Raw genomic sequence first — 22,382 nt, forward strand, 5'->3', positions numbered from 1 at the left:
TTAGAGTTACAACACCTGGGTCACCCAACAAAAAGGGATTGAAATTCTATTTCTTTCAATCCTATTTTTTGCTTGAGAGCACTAACAAAGATTTTTTTAACTGTAGCAGATAAATTGTTTAGATCGCTTGACAAACTGTTAAGATTTACATGAACCTGGAGTTAATAATGCTGACAATTCAGAAATGTCAGCTGAATTAGATTCAGCCGGTTTCCCAATTTATTGTCTGTCTGTGCATGTCTTAAATATGTAAAAATAAATTGGCCAGATATACTGCTTATAAAGATTTATCTGGATGATTTATCTTTATCAATAAATTGATGCAATTTAACATTCTGAATTTATCACGTGTACCTAAAATGAAACTGTGAAAAAACATGAACATAGAAGTAAAAAGTATTTAAAAATGGAGAGTTAGTTATTTTGAATTTGTAGATTTCAGTTCAACTTTTTTGTAGTAAGTTATTAGAAAATGTTAAAATATATTCAGTATTGTTGAAAAAGTTGAAAATTGATAAAAAGATCCGTACGACACTTACGAACAACATGGAAAGCAAACGTAAGGACATCATGATGAGAGCCAGTCATCAGCGGAAGGAGAAGAAAAATGGCAAAGTGTAAGAGATGTTGGAGAGGCCTGATGAATTTCCTGGGCTAGCTGAAGCTACAATGAATTTGTTTTTTTGAAAAAAAAACAGATAAAAATAACATACTTACAGTTTTTGTTTTTTCTGTTGACCAGAGAATTCTGTGCCAACAATGCTTTGTAATATTTTTAATTGTTTTTTAACTTTGTCATTTATTGTTTCCTCTTTCTCATCAAAATCTTCCAACCTCTCAATATCTTGTTTTTCATTATCATTTTTTTCTTCATCACTCTCATAAAATTTTTCATCCGTATAAAACCTTGAATCATTACCAAATCTAGACTGCAATTAAAAAAGCTAAAAAAAAGAAAATAAAAAAAAAATAAAAACTCAAAATCGATCAATAAAAATGAAAACATTATAATAAACAAGAAAAATGAGAATGTACGAAGCACTGATTAATATTATATGTTTCTATACCAATAAACTACTTTCTTTTTGTATATTTATAAATTCTTAAAATCACTGCCAAATAAACCAAACTTTTTACAATAAAATAAAAAAATAAAAATTACATAAATACAGAGGATTAGCTATACAGATTGAGTATGGAAACCCCTCGTCAACTTTAAAACCTTTCTGTATTAAAATAGAATATTATACAGAAGAATTGAGAGGAGAGTGGAAGAAGTGTTAGGAGAAGACCAATTTGGTTTCAGGAAAAGTATAGGGACAAGGGAAGCAATTTTAGGCCTCAGATTAATAGTAGAAGGAAGATTAAAGAAAAACAAACCGACATACTTGGCGTTTATAGACCTAGAAAAGGCTTTCGATAACGTAGACTGGAATAAAATGTTCAGCATTTTAAAATAAATTAGGGTTCAAATACAGAGATAGAAGAACAATTGCTAACATGTACAGGAACCAAACAGCAACAATAACAATTGAAGAACATAAGAAAGAAGCACTAATAAGAAAGGGAGTACGACAAGGATGTTCCCTATCTCCGTTACTTTTTAATCTTTACATGGAACTAGCAGTTAATGATGTTAAAGAACAATTTAGATTCGGAGTAACAGTACAAGGTGAAAAGATAAAGATGCTACGATTTGCTGATGATATAGTAATTCTAGCCGAGAGTAAAAAGGATTTAGAAGAAACAATGAACGGCATAGATGAAGTCCTACGCAAGAACTATCGCATGAAAATAAACAAGAACAAAACAAAAGTAATGAAATGTAGTAGAAATAACAAAGATGGACCACTGAATGTGAAAATAGGAGGAGAAAAGATTATGGAGGTAGAAGAATTTTGTTATTTGGGAAGTAAAATTACTAAAGATGGACGAAGCAGGAGCGATATAAAATGCCGAATAGCACAAGCTAAACGAGCCTTCAGTAAGAAATATAATTTGTTTACATCAAAAATGAATTTAAATGTCAGGAAAAGATTTTTGAAAGTGTATGTTTGGAGTGTCGCTTTATATGGAAGTGAAACTTGGACAATCGGAATATCTGAGAAGAAAAGATTAGAAGCTTTTGAAATGTGGTGCTATAGGAGAATGTTAAAAATCAGATGGGTGGATAAAGTGACAAATGAAGAGGTATTGCGGCAAATAGATGAAGAAAGAAGCATTTGGAAAAATATAGTTAAAAGAAGAGACAGACTTATAGGCCACATACTAAGGCATCCTGGAATAGTCGCTTTAATATTGGAAGGACAGGTAGAAGGGAAAAATTGTGTAGGCAGGCCACGTTTGGAGTATGTAAAACAAATTGTTGGGGATGTAGGATGTAGAGGGTATACTGAAATGAAACGACTAGCACTAGATAGGGAATCTTGGAGAGCTGCATCAAACCAGTCAAATGACTGAAGACAAAAAAAAAAAAAAATACTAATAAGCAAACTTTGAAAAAATTTAAGCAGTTGGCACCCAGAAAGAAAATATTTCATCCATTAGGCTTTGCTAGTTTATTTATTCAGAACTGTGTATCACAATTATAAAATATTAAACGATTTTTTTTCTTAGACCTTCAATAATTTCTAATCTGTAAATACATTTGGTAAAACTGAAATAGTAAGTTTATAAAAAATTACTGAAATGACTAAAAGCGATAGGTGATAAGCTGGAAAACAATGTAATTATGTTGATAAGATCCAATAAATAAGATATTGCACAAAACATTACAAATGATTTGGAGCACAAGAAAACTGATAAAAAGAAACACTAAATCTTGTAAATTCAATACATTTACAATTTTTTCCCCTTGTAAGATCCAAATACTTCATTAATTAGAAGTTCATTTGGATGTAACTCTGGAACCAATGAAAATAAGTCCAAAATTCAATTTTTTTTTGATTTTGGGATTTTTCGGTCACTTTTTCTTCCAAGTAATATCTCAATTTTTTACACGACTGCCCAAAAAGGAGTGTAATGTTTTTAGGGTGTGTATATGTATTTCATTTTTTATATTTGTAAAATCAAGTAACATTGTAAATACACAGTTATCATAGAAGCAATTAGAATCTTAAAATTAATATTCGCAAAAAAGACATTACAATTAATTAAATATCAAACGAAACAATTTATTTCATCATCAAGAAATTATAATAGAACAACTTAGACATATTTCTTGATTTTAGTAAAAATATTTCACTTTCATTTAGTGTTTGTCATGGTATAAAATTATAAAAATAACACTAGATCCAGTAGTAATATACATATCTTCGTAGCTCACGATTACAATTTTGAAGTTTTCTAACAGTTCAAGATGTATACATTGAAGATAATACGATGAATTTTGTATTATAAGTCACATATGCCACTATTAATTTTAAATTAAATATAATTTTCGAAATGCGAAACTTTAGGAGATGTCCTTGTCCACTGATTTCAATGATAACTAATTCTGAGAAGCACATGATGCAGTAAACTTATAAATTTGTTGTTATTTTCAGAAGTTTTCATAATGCATTTATCTTCCTTTAATTCAACTGAATTATCTTCGAATACCTCTATGGTCACGTCGTTACTCAGGGCTGATGAAACAGGTCTATCAGAATACGATTCTTTGCTGTTATCTGTTGTTTTCGATGATGTCTGGACATGAACGACCATTTCCTGCTTAAAACTAGCCAGTTGTTTTTCAAAATCTATCTTCGTTTTGTTATTTGCTCTAATAGAATCTAAATGTTGTACCTGTAGATCACGTTTCAGATTTTCATTTTCTCTTCTGAGAAATGCATTAGTGTATTCTTGTTTTTTGTATAATTCGTTGAAATGTTCTAGTTTAGCCTTCACTTCATCATAATCTTCAATTAATTCTTCCATTCTTTTTTTATTTGTTTTCATGACCTTTTCCTGTAGAACATATTTTTCATTTGCTTCAAATAATTCAGTTTTTAGTATTTTTATGTCTTCTTGGAACTGATGATTTTTTTCATTTAAATCTTTTAAAATATTGGTTTTCGATTCTTGAATTCGATTTAATTCAAGTATTTCAGTTTTCAACCTCTTTATAATGTTGTCTCTGATATATATCTCTTGAATTGTATTGTAAGTCTCGCCATTAATTTCTATGATTCCTTTAAATATTTGACTTGGTTCAGTTTGATTATTTTGCGACATTTTTCTTTAAACCGCTATAAAAATTCTTCTTACACCTATGAGTAGAAAAAATATAATGAATTAGGTAAAGTAAACAATTCAAATATAAAATAATTCTGTTCCACGGCAACAGACTTTCAGAATAATAAAAAAAGTAGATAGAATAATTCATTGTTAACTTCCGTTGGATGCATTATATTAAGAATTCTTTTTTACCTTTAATTACTTGATGTTTTTATTAGTATTGCATGGTTAGTTGATTGATGTGATGCCATCTACTGAGGCAATTAATGCTGACCTTCAGAACGTGTGCTTCTGGAATCATAGTGAGTGGCTGACCTATTTGAAAATGCCCAGGGTTAAAGGGGACACGTCTGAAGAATCAGAAAGGTAAGTTAACGGATGGGAGTTTAAACAACTTTATGTTCTACATAAAATCGTAAATGTCAGTGATGCCTTACTATATGTTCTTAGCAAGAGATGCTTTACAGATTTTACTGAAACGAGGAGATCTGAGAGGAATGAATTTCTAGGTAATATTGTCTTCAGCGAGGGTATCAAGTATCGTTTCAAGATGTGCTATTGATGATAAAAGTTGGTTTAATTCGTTTGAGGTTCGAACGAAATTCTTTGCGTTGTCATGAACATTTTCCTCTCCGTGAAATAAAGCGTTATAACGCTGCCAAGAAGGATTTGGCGGTTAATTCTTGAACAAGCTCCAAGTGAATAGATTTCGTGGCCATGCAAACAAATAATGAAATGTATCGGAAATACGGTATCAGAAATACGGTGTACGGTGAGACATACAGATTTATCAAGCAATCTAAACAAGTTATATTCCACAATTACAAAAATTTTTCTTAGTGGTCTCGAGCAAAAAAGATGAGTGATATTACATTGAGAGATCAATTGGTAAGGTTTCTCATTATCATACAAGTACAGATAAATTCTTGAAAGATATCCACACCAGTTAAAGCTGTTGCTGGTAGTTTTATATCATTTCAAAGTTCATTTAAAATTTTTTCATATTTCATCAGCCTAGTTAGTTTTTTTATACCATTTCATATTTCATTCTAACTTTTTTAGTGCATTTTATTTTTGGTATTACTGGTTTATTTTGGTTTGTTTTTTTTGCGTTATTTATTTTGTGAGAAATTATAAATTTATCAGTGAAATGACATCAAAAGAATTCAAAATTGGTTTTATAGAAATATACTGCATCATCCATACCTATGGAGAACCACTAATCCTGATTGTAAAATAGAAATTTAAAAATTAACTCATACAAAGAATTGATTGTAGCAATTGATATTTTCCTGATGCTCAAAAAAGTTTTTTTTAGTGAAAACTTCAGATTCTGTCTACAACCAATTGAAAGAATTTAAAAAAAAAAAGATATAAAAAGAAGTGGTTACCTTAGATGTATATGTATCTAAGCTGTGGTACTTCAATATGCTAATGTTTACAACCGATGGTGCTACATCTTGTCCTAGTCTCGAGACAGAAAAAGGGTACTGTTAAGAAGAAATGTCATAGTACCAACTTTTTATTTATAACATTTTTCTTGTTTTAAAGAGAACTTTAATATGATATACCACTCAAAGATGATACTGTTTAAAATATTAGAGTTACAACACCTGGGTCACCCAACAAAAAGGGATTGAAATTCTATTTCTTTCAATCCTATTTTTTGCTTGAGAGCACTAACAAAGATTTTTTTAACTGTAGCAGATAAATTGTTTAGATCGCTTGACAAACTGTTAAGATTTACATGAGCCTGGAGTTAATAATGCTGACAATTCAGAAATGTCAGCTGAATTAGATTCAGCCGGTTTCCCAATTTATTGTCTGTCTGAGCATGTCTTAAATATGTAAAAATAAATTGGCCAGATATACTGCTTATAAAGATTTATCTGGATGATTTATCTTTATCAATAAATTGATGCAATTTATTAACATTCTGAATTTATCACGTGTACCTAAAATGAAACTGTGAAAAAACATGAACATAGAAGTAAAAAGTATTTAAAAATGGAGAGTTAGTTATTTTGAATTTGTAGATTTCAGTTCAACTTTTATTTTGTAGTAAGTTATTAGAAAATGTTAAAATATATTCAGTATTGTTGAAAAAGTTGAAAATTGATGGAAGATCTGTACGACACACGAACAACATGGAAAGCAAACGAAGGACATCATGATGAGAGCCAGTCATCAGCGGAAGGAGAAGAAAAATGGCAAAGTGTAAGAGATGTTGGAGAGGCCTGATGAATTTCCTGGGCTAGCTGAAGCTAAAATGAATTTGTTTTTTTGAAAAAAAAAAAACAGATAAAAATAACATACTTACAGTTTTTGTTTTTTCTGTTGACCAGAGAATTCTGTGCCAACAATGCTTTGTAATATTTTTAATTGTTTTTTAACTTCGTCATTTATTGTTTCCTCTTTCTCATCAAAATCTTCCAACCTCTCAATATCTTGTTTTTCATTATCATTTTTTTCTTCATCACTCTCATAAAATTTTTCATCCGTATAAAACCTTGAATCATTACCAAATCTAGACTGCAATTCAAAAAGCTAAAAAAAAGAAAATAAAAAAAAATAAAAACTCAAAATCGATCAATAAAAATGAAAACATTATAATAAACAAGAAAAATGAGAATGTACGAAGCACTGATTAATATTATATGTTTCTATACCCATAAACTACTTTCTTTTTGTATATTTATAAATTCTTAAAATCACTGCCAAATAAACCAAACTTTTTACAATAAAATAAAAAAATAAAAATTACATAAATACAGAGGATTAGCTACACAGATTGAGTATGGAAACCTCTCGTCAACTTTAAAACCATTCCAGACAGAATACTGTAAGGATAAGGTATCAGTCAACTTTAGCTGACAAAAAATAGAATTTCAATCCCTTTTTGTGGGTTGGTCTAGGTGTTGTATTTCAAATTTATTTCAAACAGTAACATCTTTGTGTGATATATCATTTTAAAGTTCTCTTTAAGACAAGAAAAATGTTATAATTAAAAAGTTGGTATAATGTCTGGAACCAAAATGGTGACAACAGTTTAAAGTTTGGATTTTGAAAATTACTAAATTTAATATGTTCAAATAATAAAATTATACAAAAAGAAATTAAATTACATCTAATCTAATTAAAATTAATTTTAAAAGGTAAATTTTTATTTTAAAAGATAAAAAAAATTTATTTTTGTTCCTCTTTAATGAGTAAATAAATAAAAATATTGTCATGTAATCATGCTGATCATGATGGTTTCTTGCCATTGTTACAAAAATGCAGCTTACTTCATTGTTGTGTAATATTGCATTTAGTGTTTTATTACTAAACTTTTAGTTTCTTAAGAGAATTTATTGTGATCGATTGGCTAATTGATTTTTTTTTATTTTACCATATTTGTAAACCACTTTCATTAGTTATAATTTTTTTACCTTTTTGTAATTGTTTTTTTACTGAATTAATTTTTTCTGTGCTACCTGTTAATATTACTATCAATATGTTACTTAATGAACAGAAGAGGGTCACACTTTTAATGATGAGGGGCTTTGGTGATAGGTTGTATAAGGAAGTTGTGAATTTTTCAATGCAACATTTAGTAATTGTAACTCTATTTCAAAAGGTACAATGCCAAAAACCATCAAATGATTTAAAGAAACAGAGAGCATTAATAGCAGAAAACCAGGGAGGCCTAAATCTACCATAAATAATAACTCGTTAAGAGATTATGCAAGAATTTACTGAGAATCCTCATTCCTCAACTCAAACAGCAGCACAAGAATATAATATTAGCCAGAGTTCAGCAATTTGAACATTAAGAATTGAAAATTTCAAACCCTTCAAAATTTGTCTGGTTCAAGAACTTAATGAAGATGACTACAATCAAACACTTGAGTTCTGAAAATATGATGAACAATATTTATGCAGATCCTAATTTAACAAACAACATAATCTTTAGGGATTAGGTCACATTTTTTTAAATGGCAATATAAATCACAATAATTGTCGACACTGGACTGACATTAATTCACACTGGTATCATGGTTTATACACAGTATCAAATCAAAGTAAATGTATAGGCAGGCATTGTTGGTGGACGATTGATACGGCTTATATTTATTGATGGAAATTTACACGCACTAAAATAAGAAATAATATGACAACATATCATTTTGATCCTATCATTTCAAACATTAAAATGTTGTCACCACTCTTTTTTTCTGTCTAGCCTCCAGAAGCACCGTAAGGTATTAACATCAGAGGATGAATGAGGATGATATGTATGAATGTAAATGAAGTTAGTCTTGTACAGTCTCAGGTAGACAACTCCTGTGATGTGTGGTTAATCGAAACGCAATCACCAAAGAACACCAGTATCCATGATCTAGTATTCAAATTTGTATAGAAGTGCCTTTACTAGGATTTGAACCTTAGAACAATCAACTTCAAAATCAGCTGATTTGCGATGACGAGTTTCCTACCAGACTGTTGGGTTAGTGACTTGTCACCACTGGATTACTTTCTATGGGGCTGCTTAAAAAGTATTGTTTATCATAATAAGACACAAGATATCGATGTTTTACAAAATAGAATTTGAGGACCAGCAGAAAATATTACTAGGAATCATTGAATAATGCAGGATTATACTTTTGCAACTGACTGAGACAATGTCAAACAACTGGAAGTCATTTTGAACATTTATTAAAATGAGATTTAAGTAAATATGGAAATGTTATGCTTAATAATTTTTTTTAAAAATAAATTTATTAAATATGCATTTAAACAAATTTTTATAAATTGATTTATTTGTGATTATAGTTCCTTAAATTAACAATGAATTTTTTCCAAAATCCAAACTTTATCCCGTTGCAATTTTGAACACAGACATTGTATCAACTTTTTATCTATACCATTTTTCTTGCCTTAAAAGAGACCTTTAAAATGATTTATCACATAATGGATGTCAAAAGGTAAAGTAGTCGACAGATATCTTATACTGAAAGTTACAGTATTCTATCAGGAATGGTTTTAAAGTTGTTAAGGAGTTTCCATACTTTTAACTTGCTCTGTACAACAGAAAGCAAATTAATGAAAACATAGGAAATTTCTTATTTCTTCTAACATTGTGGGTACACTACTGATCATAACTATTCTTTATGTGCTAAGAGTATTTGAGGATTTTTGTTTTGTGTTGTTTATCAGGTATGTTAAATTTTTCTCTGCAGTCAGTAATCCATCCTTAAAAACAGTAGAGGCTCTGAGGAAAAACTAGATAAATATTATCCTTGTAATGGGATATTAAAAAATTCAATCACATAAAAATTTGGATTATTTTCAAGTATCTTTTAAAAATAAAAAAACACAGTTAAACTTTAATAAATATAATAATGATGATAGAATAAATTTAAACACACCAGCTTAAATGCACAAACTCAGGAGATAGAAAGATAGTACGAATAGATTACTTTCTAGCATACTAATCTTTGATTTATTAACATTCCATGTGGAATATCAACAGAACAGGGCCTAGTCATAGTTTTTCAAATTTTAATCCTAGTAGTTAAGGTTAACATTTAAAAACAAAGTTAAAATAAAATACATCCAGTTATCTAGATGATATTTTAGCCATTATTTGTTGATCAGTTCCACAAGCAATACATCCTGGCCTGGCAACCTGCGATATAACATAGTAATATACAGTCACTTCTCAAGCAAAGGATTCACCTGTCTCTACAGGTCTTCACTAAAGTTACACAATAGTTATCCTGGAGTAGTTGAGATATACTTATCATTTCTGAGGCCAGCACAAAACAACTGATTCACTCAAAACAAGCTATGTAATTGTTTTCAGCCTCTTTCATAATTGCAAATACCGAATATCAAAGGAGTTTTTACATTTTTATTTATTTATATTTATTAGAAAACATTTGTATTTTTATAATAAAAAAGATAATGCATAAGGTAAGAATGAGAAAAAAAGTTTGAATATCACAAAAAATTTGCAAGTGTACATACTATATCATTCAATGTATTTGAAGTTCATATTTATTACCTTTTAGAAAAATATATATAGGTGAAATAATATTTATGAAGAAAGTTATTCTTTTTTAAACTAAGTGTAACAAAAACTCAATTTATCAGTTTACACAAGATATGATAACAGTATTTTGTAATTTAGGGGGCCAGGCTTTATTTAATAAGCATTTCAGTCACAAGGCTTCCTATGAAGCCACTAGACAAAACAGTTGCTGGGTTGGTGGTCCACAGCAAGCCTTCCACTGGATCACAGAAAGGGTATGCTTTGGAGGTCATGTATCATTAGCATGGATCTAGCAGATTAAACCTAAACCCAGAGAACTAAAAATTGGATCCGAACTGGCTTACTATGAAAAAACACTGGATAAAAAAAAAAAGACAAACCAGTCCATGGGTTGGCCCATAGCAAGCTCCCACTGGATCACAGGAAGGGTATACTTTACAGGTCATGTATCTTAGGCATGGATCTAGCAGGTTAAACCTAAACCCACAGAACTAAAAATTGAGTGCGAACTGGGGTATGAGAAAACTCTAGCCTTGGAGAAAACAAAATATGAGACAAAATAATCCAACGGAAAGGTAAAGACCTCTTCTTCTCTATGATGGACAACTTAAAAGTTTGTTCATCCATACTTACACAACCCTATGTAAACTTAAGCAATTAAGAAAAAAGCTTGCTTATTGCTGGAATTGTGAACCATATCCAAGTTTGCAAGTCTGAATTACAAATTGTTCATTTAGAAACCCTCTAGTATATACACGTAGTAAGTTAGTATATTACTTTGGTTTATTAAAATTAAAAAAACTGAATAAAAAATATTGTATTTATAATAGTAAAATATTCAATAATTCTAGAGCTCAACAAAGAATTTACAGTAAGTTTTTTGTTCAGCTCAATTATTGAATAACTATGTTCCTATTTAAACACTATGTTCTATGTTTCTATTCATTAACTATGTTCTTAATTTAACACTGTATTTGTTATTTCAATAGCTATGCTAATAACTTACTTTTTTTCCTTTATCACCTTCAAACTGTTGTTTTACATCAAACGAATGCAATACTTCATTTTCATCACAAGAATCATCATTGAATAATTTGCTTTTCTTATCATAATGATTTACTTTTTCAGTTTTATGTAAATTATCAACACTTTTATCATAATCAGTATCATCATCATCATCATTAAAAACAATCTTTTTGTTCAAATTTCCAGAATCCTAAAGAAAAGATCATATAGATGTTTAATTACTTATAATATAATTATTTCATACTCCCAAGATATTCATCTAATTAAAATTTAATAACGTACATGTACAAAATATCATACCTAAAACCTCAAAAATAATTTTCAGTTAAAACACTACTGAGATTAAAATAATTATTTTAAAGTTTTCATTAGTAATTATTTAAATTTCTCAACCAATGTTTTTAATTTAATTTTTTTCACTATTTCTAATAAAAAAATCAAATCGGAAACAGCTTTGCAACAATGATTATACTGATCAACATACAATTTGGAATTGAAAAGGGAGTAGGTGTTCTATATAGTATTTGATATGCTGAATCTGAATATGTATTCTGAAAAAAATCATCACATAACATTCGTAAGTTACAATCCCTTAAATTTATTTGTTCAATATAATACAAATAAGTTAGTACATCTGTATGTGTTTGCTTATTGTTAATAATATTCTTAATAATGTTAAAACCTACTTCCCTAATATATTAAGAAAAAAAACCATATGCAGGTCTGAATCACAAATTGTTCAGTCAGAAACCCTCAAGTAAGTTAGCAAAAACTCTTGATTTAATAAAATTAAAAAAGCGGAATAAAAAAGTATTTAATACTACTAACAAACAGTTTCAACTCAAACCTTAAAATAACATTAAGTCATGAAGTCAAACAAAACCAATGCTAGAAAATGGATATCGACAATTAGACTGCTTTGTATCTAATTCATAACTTATCAAAATATCTAAACATGATTTACAGAAAAGAGGAAAAATGTATTTAGGTTTTAAAAATGTATTAATACAAAAGAACAAAATTAGGAGTTCCAAAACAAGAGGGTTACGATAATTTAGAAAAGTGAGTAACTTTTTTTTGTTTTTAAGTCAATTTTTTTATGGTTTCGTTTGGTTTTTCAACAAAGATCGATATAAAACATTTTACGAGGTGTGTGAGAAAAGTAATGAGATTGGTAACACTGCAAGCGATCTGGCAACACTGTGTCCATTGGTCTGTGTTAGACCGGTTTGTTCATCCCTTCCATATGCTCGGTACGAGTTTCAACGCCATTCAGCCAACACATTATTTTTGACAGCACCATCAGTGAAGTTGTATTTTTGTTGTGCGGTACGAAAATGGAGCATCGGAATTTAGAGCAATGTTGTGCAATCAAGTTTTGTGTTAAACTTGGGGAATCCGCGAGTAAGTGTGGCCTTTGAAAAATTGAAACAGGCCTATGGGGAACATTGCTTATCAAGAGCACAAGTTTTCTGCTGGCACAAATCATTTTTGGAAGGCCGAGAACACGTTGAAGATCAACCTCGCTCAGGGAGACCTTCAACTTCAAAATCTGATGAGTGAACAGCTAAATTTAAACACTTTCACCGTACATCAAATTTTACAGACGATTTGGACATGTAAAAGTTTTGTGCGAAATTGGTGCCGAAAAACCTCATAAAAGAACAGATGGACAATCGAAGAAACGTGTACGTTGATCTGCTTAAGAGGACTGACAATGACCAAGAATTCTTCAATCTTGTGATCACAGGTGATGAATCCTGGATATTTGAGTACGATCCTGAAACAAAGCAGCAAAGCAGTGTGGCACACTCCAGCATCTCCTCGACGAAAAAATGCTGAATGACCAAATCAAAGATCAAAACCATGCTGATTTGCTTTTTTGACAGTAGGGGTACTGTGCATAAAAAATTTGTTCCTCCAGGACAAACTGTCAACCAAGTATTTTACAAAGGTGTTCTTGAAAGGCTCAGGAAAAGAGTTATTCACGTGAGACCAGACATTGCAGACAAGTGGATGCTTCATCATGAGAATGCCCCGTGTCACATGGCAATTTCCATCAGGGAATTTTTGATCTCAAAATGCATTCCTGCGGTTCCTCAACCCCCCTATTCACCTGATTTGAGTCCTTGTGCCTTTTTCCTTTTCCCAAAATTGAAACATATCTTAAAAGGACGTCTTTTGGAACTCTGGAGAACACTCAAGGCTGTGACCGACCAGTTGAAGCCTTCCAGCGCTGCTACCAGGAGTGGGAACAATGACTCCGCCGGTATATAGCTTCCCAAGAGAACTACTTTGAAGGGGATAATATTGTTTGAAAAAAATAAAAACTTTGGTAAGTAAAAAGTCAGTCTCATTACTTTTCTCACACACCTCATATTTGATTTTTATTGACTTTAATTACATCAATCAATTTTCTCAGAAATAAATTTTGTCTCCAGTTTTTTGAGCTTTATAACAATTCTCTCAGATACAGTTCTGGGAACAATTTCTATTTTTCATGTGAGATATCATACAAAACCATAATTATTTTGCTCAATAATTGTGTCCGTTGAGTTTTAGTATAGAAAGAGCATGAATTTGTTTTTTTTTTTAAACAGCCCCAACAAGGCAACCAACTGGTCTTCACCACCAATCATAACATACATGATCACCTCAAAGTATCATGGCAGCAGTCTCTGCCCTTCCTATCTGGCCTCTGTTCTAGAGGTTCACCCACTGGGGTCCCCCCCGCATCATCGGAGCACGTCGACCTCCATTCTGGACAGCTGACATGTTTCTCCGCTAGGGAGCCACCCTTCCTATCTGTAACCTATTAGCTCCTGACTTCAATTTGCATGCCGGGAGCTCCCCTGTGACCTTCTCACACCTTGAGGGTCCTCCATACCATCATCGGGAAGCACCGACTCTCCCACTCTTGTGTGTGTGTATGTGTGTGTGTGTGTGCGAACCAGTATACCCTAGGCGTGGAGGCTACCTCCCTTGTACCACACATTACCAAGTTTCGCCCCTTCCTTTTTTTCTTTCATCCTTGTCAGATAAGTTCCTCCCTTTTCACAGAGCGTGCTATCTAACATAGCAGTAGTTACTGGCACGTTTTCCACATACAACTTAAGTAGCATCCCCTCTATACAAAAATACCATTTAAATATACAAAACTAAAAATATTAAGCCTGCTATACAACAGGCAGCACTGGATGGTGCGTCTAGCACATAATTATTAAATCCAGTTACAAAGCTCCACCAATCAGACTCCTAATTAACTATGAACTATTACAGTATAACTAGAGGTGCAGATCTGGCAAGAATACAAGATGAAAGTAGAATCAAACCACTCCATGTCATTTGACAATACAAAATAATACATTAGTGTAAATACAAGATTGAATTTCTTAAAACTACCACAATAAAAATAGAATGAATCTAAATGTACTTTACTGCACTATAAAGAAAACAACAGTTTTCTGTGTTTTCCTAAACAACAGTTAAAAAAAAAAAAAATAATAATAAATAAAAAAAACACTTTTTTTAATCAGGGTTTGCTACCTTGAATTATTTTTATGTCAAATTTGTAAAAAGCTTATAAAAATTAAAAATATATATCTTTTAGAAAATTTTTATGTAAAAAGAATTATAATTTAATCTTAAAAATAATACAACAGACCAAAAATTGTCTAAAATATACAAGAAAAAAATACTTATTTAACACAGCTAATTAATGTAATCTTACTTAAAAGTGGGAGAGGGCTTCCTGAATCTTATGATGTTAATATAGATTGGGAGGGATAAAAAACCTTAAAATTTTACTTATTAAATTCATAAATGCATTCTCATGCTGAATTTAAAAAAAATATTTTATTACTTAAAACAGTTCTTTTTAGATAAACATTAATATAACAACAGCCATAGAAAATGTACACGTAATTACTTACCACAGAAGATAGAGCCTTTTTAATAGTTTGTTTTCTTTGATCAATTGCTTTCTTCATTTCTTTAATAGATTTCAATCTTTTTTCATCAGCGTTTATAAAATTTCTTGAAAATTTACTCTCTGAACCATTATTTTTTTTATCTATATCTGAAAATTTGTTACTATCAAGAAAGTTAAATTTTTCTTTAGAACCAATAATTTTTTTAGGGAAGACATTTTCATGTCTTTCATTAACTGTAGTTGAAAAATCAGAACTGTCATCAAATTTTGTAATTTTTCTTCCACTAAATTCATCACAGTCTTTCCAAACATTACTAAAATTTTCCAGTTTTGTTAGAATATTACTGTTACTTTTACTATTAAAATTAATTTTAGGTAAAGTAGAAGTTTTAATATCTTCTATTTTTACTGACTCTTCATTATTTTCAAATAAATCACCATTATTTGATTCAAAGCAACTATGTGGCATCTTAGTTGCATCATTTGTCTTTCCAGAAATGTTATCCTTAGCAGCTCTTCTTTCATTTTCTAATTTATTCAATATACTCTCTTTTGCAAATTCTACGGTTATTTCTTTTCCAAGCCACTTTTTTCTAGGTAATTTTTTTAGACCTGAAACAAAAATGACACACATCAGATTTTGGTCTTCTCATGTACTTTTAAGACACAGATAATTTTTTCTTTCAGAAACAAAATCTATTAAAATATTACCACACAAATAACTTATATCACATATTAAAAAGCCAATTAACACATTAATTGAAAAACTATATTTCATTAACTACAATTTTTAATTTTGCTAGAAATGTACTTAACTTTCATACAGATCTTCAATAACCAGAAAGTACACAGAAAATCGAATGAAATGATATGAAAATTAAAAAAAAAAGATAAAACTTTAATTTCTCTTTAAACAATGACATATGACAGCAATAATACCAAATCATTAATTGCTAGTTTCAAAAGGATCTTTGTTCACTGAAACAAGCAGTTTCAAAAATATTTTATTAAATATAATATGCTACGCTGAGAGAAAAAATAACCATCCTTCAAAACCTGATTAAAAATAGGCAGGTAAATTGTGGGCTAAAAAAAATTCATATGATAATTGTAGATAATTCACATTATTTTACTTAAAAGGATATAAAATAATCAAGATTGTTATTAACTACAATTTAATATTATTAATTACAATATAATTAGGATATTTAATTTTTCTAAACAAAGATTTAAAACTGCTGCATAGAACTGTTTGATCTTAGTTCTTTTATAAAAAAAAATAATTGTAGAAATAATTATCGAATGATTTTTGGAATATTCTCAGAGATTTTAGATTATAAAACAGAAGTAAAAAAGCAAAATATGCTGTTATCGCATTTTATTTCTCTGAATTCATTTCAGCAAAAATAAATATTTATAGAGAAATATAACTAAAATAACTATAAATGACTACTTTTAACTACTTCATTTCAATATCTAAGGAACTAGCAAAGAGTAGCTTAAGAAATCATAAACAAAATTATGTTAGCTCATAATAACATCAGTAAGATCAAGCAAAGTCTGTTCTGTGAAACCTGAAATACTAATTTTCAGATTTCCATTTTTCCAATAATTTTTATATAGAGATTAGATTAATGACATTCTTGAAGAGCTATCTATAAGAAACTGGACAAGAACAATGCCAAAACTCTAAAAACCAATGATACAATCTTGATTAGATTGGTTTTATATAATGGTATTCAGAAAAGGATTGTGTATGGTTAAATATAATATTTACACTTGCCAATTAACAGAGCTGTTCATAAATAGATTATGGCTGATGGTTGGTTCATGATTGCATAAGATAACTTCTCAACTAAGTATGCTTGTTGCCAATTATTATGCAGAATAATTTTAAGTAAAAACAGGATGATCACAATATTGGCACTTGATTTATAAAAATTATTAATAATGTGTTTTAATGTCAATAATATTAAATTTATAACACACATACATGCTGAAAGTGACTCTTGAAAACCTTGCAGATTTACAAAAGCAAACGTAGAAATTATCTCATTTTAATCCAAATCACTATAACGAAATGTAAGTTCAACGGATAATACTTCACCATATTTAGAAAAGCGACTTCTTATAACATCATCAATTTCATGTGGCAGATTGCCAACAAAAAACCGTTTCTTTTCCATGCTAATCTATCTGTGAGTAACAAAGAAAAAAATATTCTGATAAGCAATATACATATACCGGGTGATACTATGGGTGATAAGTATGGAAACAGCTTTATACTGTATACTGAGAAGTATCTGGAGTCAGAAAGAAATGGGTTTCTACATAGGTAAAAAAAATCTGCGTTATGGTGTGTTTTTAATTTTTATTTACTATATTGAATCAAACTTAACTTTTTTAAATAGGAATGTAGACATATGACACATCATTCTGATTTAAAATTTTACAAGAAAAACAATGGTGAAACCTGTTTTTCTGTTATGCCTTTGTTATTGGGTTATAAGCATTCAAAGTTGAATGCTTATGTTTTTCTTATTATTTTTGTTTGTCTTATAGTGTTAACAAAAAAACGAGGTAAAACGCACTGCATGAACAATTTTATTGCATTTTACATTCATCATGCATACAATAATGAACTTTAAACAGTGCTATAATATTGATAATAATAAACAATAACTAATAATTAACAACAAAACAACAATTTAAGTGGCTATATAAACTGATATTATTTACTTTACATATTACAATATTTATTTTACAATTTTAAATAAATGTTTTCGAAAATTACTGATGAAATAAATTTTGAAAGCATGCCATTCAACAATAAACGTTCAAAATGCTTCACCTCTACAGCTTGGCAATGTGCTAAGCTCAAGTAATATCAGTTTATAAATTGTTGTATCATGTCTGGTGGTAGACAAGCAAATTTGTCAATTATTCTTTTCAATTCATCAATGTCTGCAGGATTTTTTTGTAAACATTATGTTTCAGGCATCCCTAAAAAAGTAATCCATAGAAGACAGGTTTGAGGACCTGGCAGGCCATTCTATGGCTCCTCTACGACCCATCCAGAGATTTGAAAATTGTTTGTTTAAAATTTCCCATGCCCTGACATAATAATGAGGTGGTTTCCCATCTTTCTGAAACTATTAGTATTATTTAATAATTCTTGTCCAACATTTTCCCGGATGTTTGGTAACATCCTATCAGCTTACAAGTTGCAGTAAACATCTCCTGCAGGATTGTCATCTAAAATAAAAGATCCTACAATACAATGACCAAAGATTCCCGCCCAAACATTCGCTTTTTGAGGGTACTAAGTATGAGCCTCCATATTCATCTGGGATTATGATTGCTCCAATATCAACAGTTTTGCTTATTCACATGGCCATCTATTTAACTTAAAAAACACTTCATCAGTAAATATTAATGAATTACAAAAATTTGCGTCTTTATCTAATTTTTGCATTATAATATTACAATACTCAACTCGGCGATCTGAAAGTACTTGCACCAGATGTAGCTTTAAGGGTGAAATTTATTTGTTTTAAGAATTTTTAGAACTGACAAATAAGTTATGTCATGTTGGACAGCAGCTTTCTGAACTGATGAATGACGGTCTTCAACAAAGATCTGCATGCAATACATCTAATCACTTGGCATCAGTTGTGAAAGTTCTTGGTCTAGCGGTGCGAGGACAATTATTTACAGTATCAGCTTGAAACCCCTGTACTGTCTTGATCACAGTCAATTTACTTATTGGTTCTCTGTTTGGAAATCTATTATTAAATAAATAAATCCTCTTGTAAAGGCCAAACTCTATCACCATACTCATACATCAACAGATTTATTCTTTCAGTTTAACTTAAAAAAGGTATTGTTGTTTGAAGATTTAATACAACTAAATAAATGAATGAGGAAACTAATAATAAAACTTTCACCAAAAACAATAATAAAAAATTTGAACCACTAGGCCTACAACTTAATTTTTACTAGCACTCTAAAATTTTAGCATTACAAGTATGTTGAGGTAAAAAGGAGAAATGAGGAGTTAATAAAGATGCATTATTTCAACGTAATACAAACTTTCTTTTTTCTGTTTAGCCTCCAGAACCACTGTAATGTATTATTTCAGAGGATGAGTGAGGATGATATTTATGAATGTAAATGAAATGTAATCTACTCCTGACCACTCCAGAGATATGTGGTTAATTGCAATCCAACAAAGATCACTGCATTGTTGTAAATTAATACATGCTTTACTCAAATAAATTTGTAAAACATTTTTTAAGTAAGTATTTCCAGCTGATTAGTTTCATTTATGATAAGTAACAAATATCAGCTTATATTAACACTGGATGTTAATTTTTATTAAAAAATAATATCGGTTGATATAGCTAGCTGTGTTTTAATTATTAGTTATTGTTTATTATTATTAATATTATAGCACAGTTTAAAGTCAGTTATTGTATGTATTATGAATGTAAAATACAATAAAATTGTTCATGCAGAATGTTTACCCTCTTTTATTGTGAACATGATTTTTTCTGTCATTGCAACTTTAAATGCTTATAACTCGATAATGAACGCATTAGCAGAATGCGTTCACATTTAATCTTTATATTTAAATAAATTAAATTTGATTCAATATGGCAGACAAACACTAAAAACCCTCCATAATGCAGATGTTTTTTTAACAATGTAGAACTCCATTCCTTTCTGCCTCCCAAATACCTCTTAGATATGCAGTATAAAGCTGTTTCCATACTTAAATATCACCATGTGTGTGTATATATATATATATATATATTTGATACATAAGGGCATATATACACACATACATTTTATATATATCAAGAACCATTCAATAATAAAATTTTAACTTGTCCATATACATATTTCATTACCCTTAATTATTTTGATCAGAAAAAACACTAACTAAACATTAACTCACTTCAGCAACCATAAAAAAAAAAGAATGATATGCAGCTAGTATGAGATTTGCAACAAAAACCAGCAAAGCATATTGCCTCTGAGCACATAGCATTACATCACTATATTGAGGTTCTATTTTAAAAGTTAGATTTCTTTATGGCAGACCTATTTGAGTTAATAATATAATCAGTATAGACTGTAGAATCCAGTTTATAGAGCATGAACATCTTTTAATGATATATTCCTTTCTAAGATTGGCAGTTCATTTTTTTAAAATCTTTGTATAATGGTATCAAAACTTGAATTTTATCAGTAACTGTTCTGCTTTGTGTAAAGGAATACAATTACATACTGCATTAAGCTCTTTTTCGCTTTGTAGACAAAGGACCTCATAATATCTAACAGGTCTTTTTATTTAGTAGTTACAGAAAACTTGAATATGGATAGTCTTCAAATACACTAAAATCAGCTTCTATACCAATAAGTTTAAGCAGCTTTGATTTAATATAAAAAAGAACAATCAATATTAAAGATTGTAATATTGTTTTTAAAAAAGTATATTTTGTTTTCCTGATACAATGAAAAATTTGGAAGTTGTCTGTAAAGGTAAATCTAAAACTGGACAGTAAGTAATTGACTTAAAATGTATGTAGTGAACAGTCTAATTATTAAAAAAGAATTAATTTGCCTACTGTAAAATAATAAAATTCTGTATGAAGAAAAACTTAAAACTAAGTAAATACTGCCAGTTTATGACATAAGCTAAATATTTGAGGTTTTATTATTTAAAAGATACTGACTTAATGTTTTTAACAAATATATACCTTTAAAGTAAGAACTTAACCAGCAAAGGTACGGTATGTTGTGGTGCAAACTGAACTTGAACACTAGGTTAGGAACCAAATTATTTGGCAACTTCAACATCGAAATTATATTTTTTATACTAGAAAATAACACTGGTAAATTATTAAATAAAGCACATATACTGTACCCTTAATTCATTATCATACCATATTATTTATAATTCGAGCAATCTACCACGTGCAAGTAAACCACATTCATAGTACGTAACAAATATGTATTTCAAATTCATTCCGCAATGTAACAACTTAGTAAAATGTTTACTGTAACAGTAATGAATAGACAACACTCACTTTAACTTCTAAAATAAATACTAACTTACATAATCATAATATTTTCAGTGCATTTAAACTAACCTAAGCGCATTCTTAGTGTTGCACACAGTCTATCTGAACTACTCTCAATGTACATTTTGAAAAACTAATCTAAAAGCCGTACGGTTAATTTTTAAGACTGATTTTTAACTAAAAATATACGTTTATCAGATGCCCTTTTAACATTTAATACATTATACTTTAGAAGACCACTTTGGGTAACATAATTTATTTAAAATTGTAAAGTTTTGAAACGACTGCTTTTTCAAAAATATAAGTTTTATTACCGAGCATCGCTGTCAAAGAAATAGGAAAAATATCGTAGTTGATCCTCATTTGCTAATAACTCAAGACTAAATAGCATTGATGGTTACGAATATAATGTGAGCCCTTAAGGGTTCTGCGAGCTCTGTCAAACCACGTGCCGTATTTCCATCCTCTCACACAAGGTGATCATAAGCAAGGGCTGATCACTTTCATTCCTTGTTTATGACGACAAATCTGAAGAGTTCATCACAGTTGTCACCATGGTAGACTAAAGACGATTCTCCTGCCCTTCTCACATCGCCATTGTTTGTGAAATAAGATTTAATAGCGTTCATCACCTATGTCTTTTGCAGCTGCTGATCAAGATTTAACACGAATTCTGTACTCCAGCTCAACAGACGCACAAATCAACATTCTTTATTTCTAATGCGGGTGTGGAGTTGATTCCTTTCAGAGTATTTTCAACTTGAGGAACAACCAGATTCAAAAAGAATAAAGTCGGTCAAGATACATAGCACCAGTTTAATTATTTATCTTGTATGCAGCTCCAATGTGGGGTGCTTCGCTGCAAATAAGAAGAAATTTAGAAAGAGTTACTATAGTTCATCGTAGGGCCTTGCTGGGAGTTGCCTCGGCTTATTGTAGAGCCTCATATGGTGCATTGTGCGTGATTACATCAACATCGACAATAGAATTAGGAATGCAAAGTTGACGGGAGTTTACTTCTCCCTACTTATCGCAGAACCTGGACAGAGTCCCTTGCTGCTGGGTCATTCTAATCGGGCTT

General features: G+C 30.0%; 1 protein-coding gene across 11 annotated transcripts in view; it reads right to left on the reverse strand.

Annotated features, from left to right (window-relative positions):
* Positions 1 to 21,395, reverse strand: part of LOC142321404 (nucleolar protein 8-like) — a 135,482-nt gene extending 114,087 nt beyond the window's left edge. For 3 of the 11 annotated variants that reach the window (XM_075359464.1, XM_075359462.1, XM_075359463.1), the window contains exons 1-6: positions 21,164 to 21,395; positions 17,320 to 17,408; positions 15,214 to 15,824; positions 11,262 to 11,471; positions 6,539 to 6,765; positions 718 to 944 (exon numbers count right to left, since the gene is read on the reverse strand). In XM_075359464.1, coding sequence (XP_075215579.1) covers positions 800 to 944; positions 6,539 to 6,765; positions 11,262 to 11,471; positions 15,214 to 15,824; positions 17,320 to 17,398 — 1,272 coding nt within the window. In that variant the 5' untranslated portion in view covers positions 17,399 to 17,408; positions 21,164 to 21,395 and the 3' untranslated portion in view covers positions 718 to 799. The other 8 variants (XM_075359466.1, XM_075359457.1, XM_075359456.1 and 5 more) reach the window with 6 other exon arrangements.
* Positions 21,396 to 22,382: the final 987 nt, after the last annotated feature.

The sequence above is a fragment of the Lycorma delicatula genome, chromosome 3 (genome assembly GCF_047948215.1).
Source record: "Lycorma delicatula isolate Av1 chromosome 3, ASM4794821v1, whole genome shotgun sequence".
Taxonomy (NCBI): Eukaryota; Metazoa; Arthropoda; class Insecta; order Hemiptera; family Fulgoridae; genus Lycorma; species Lycorma delicatula.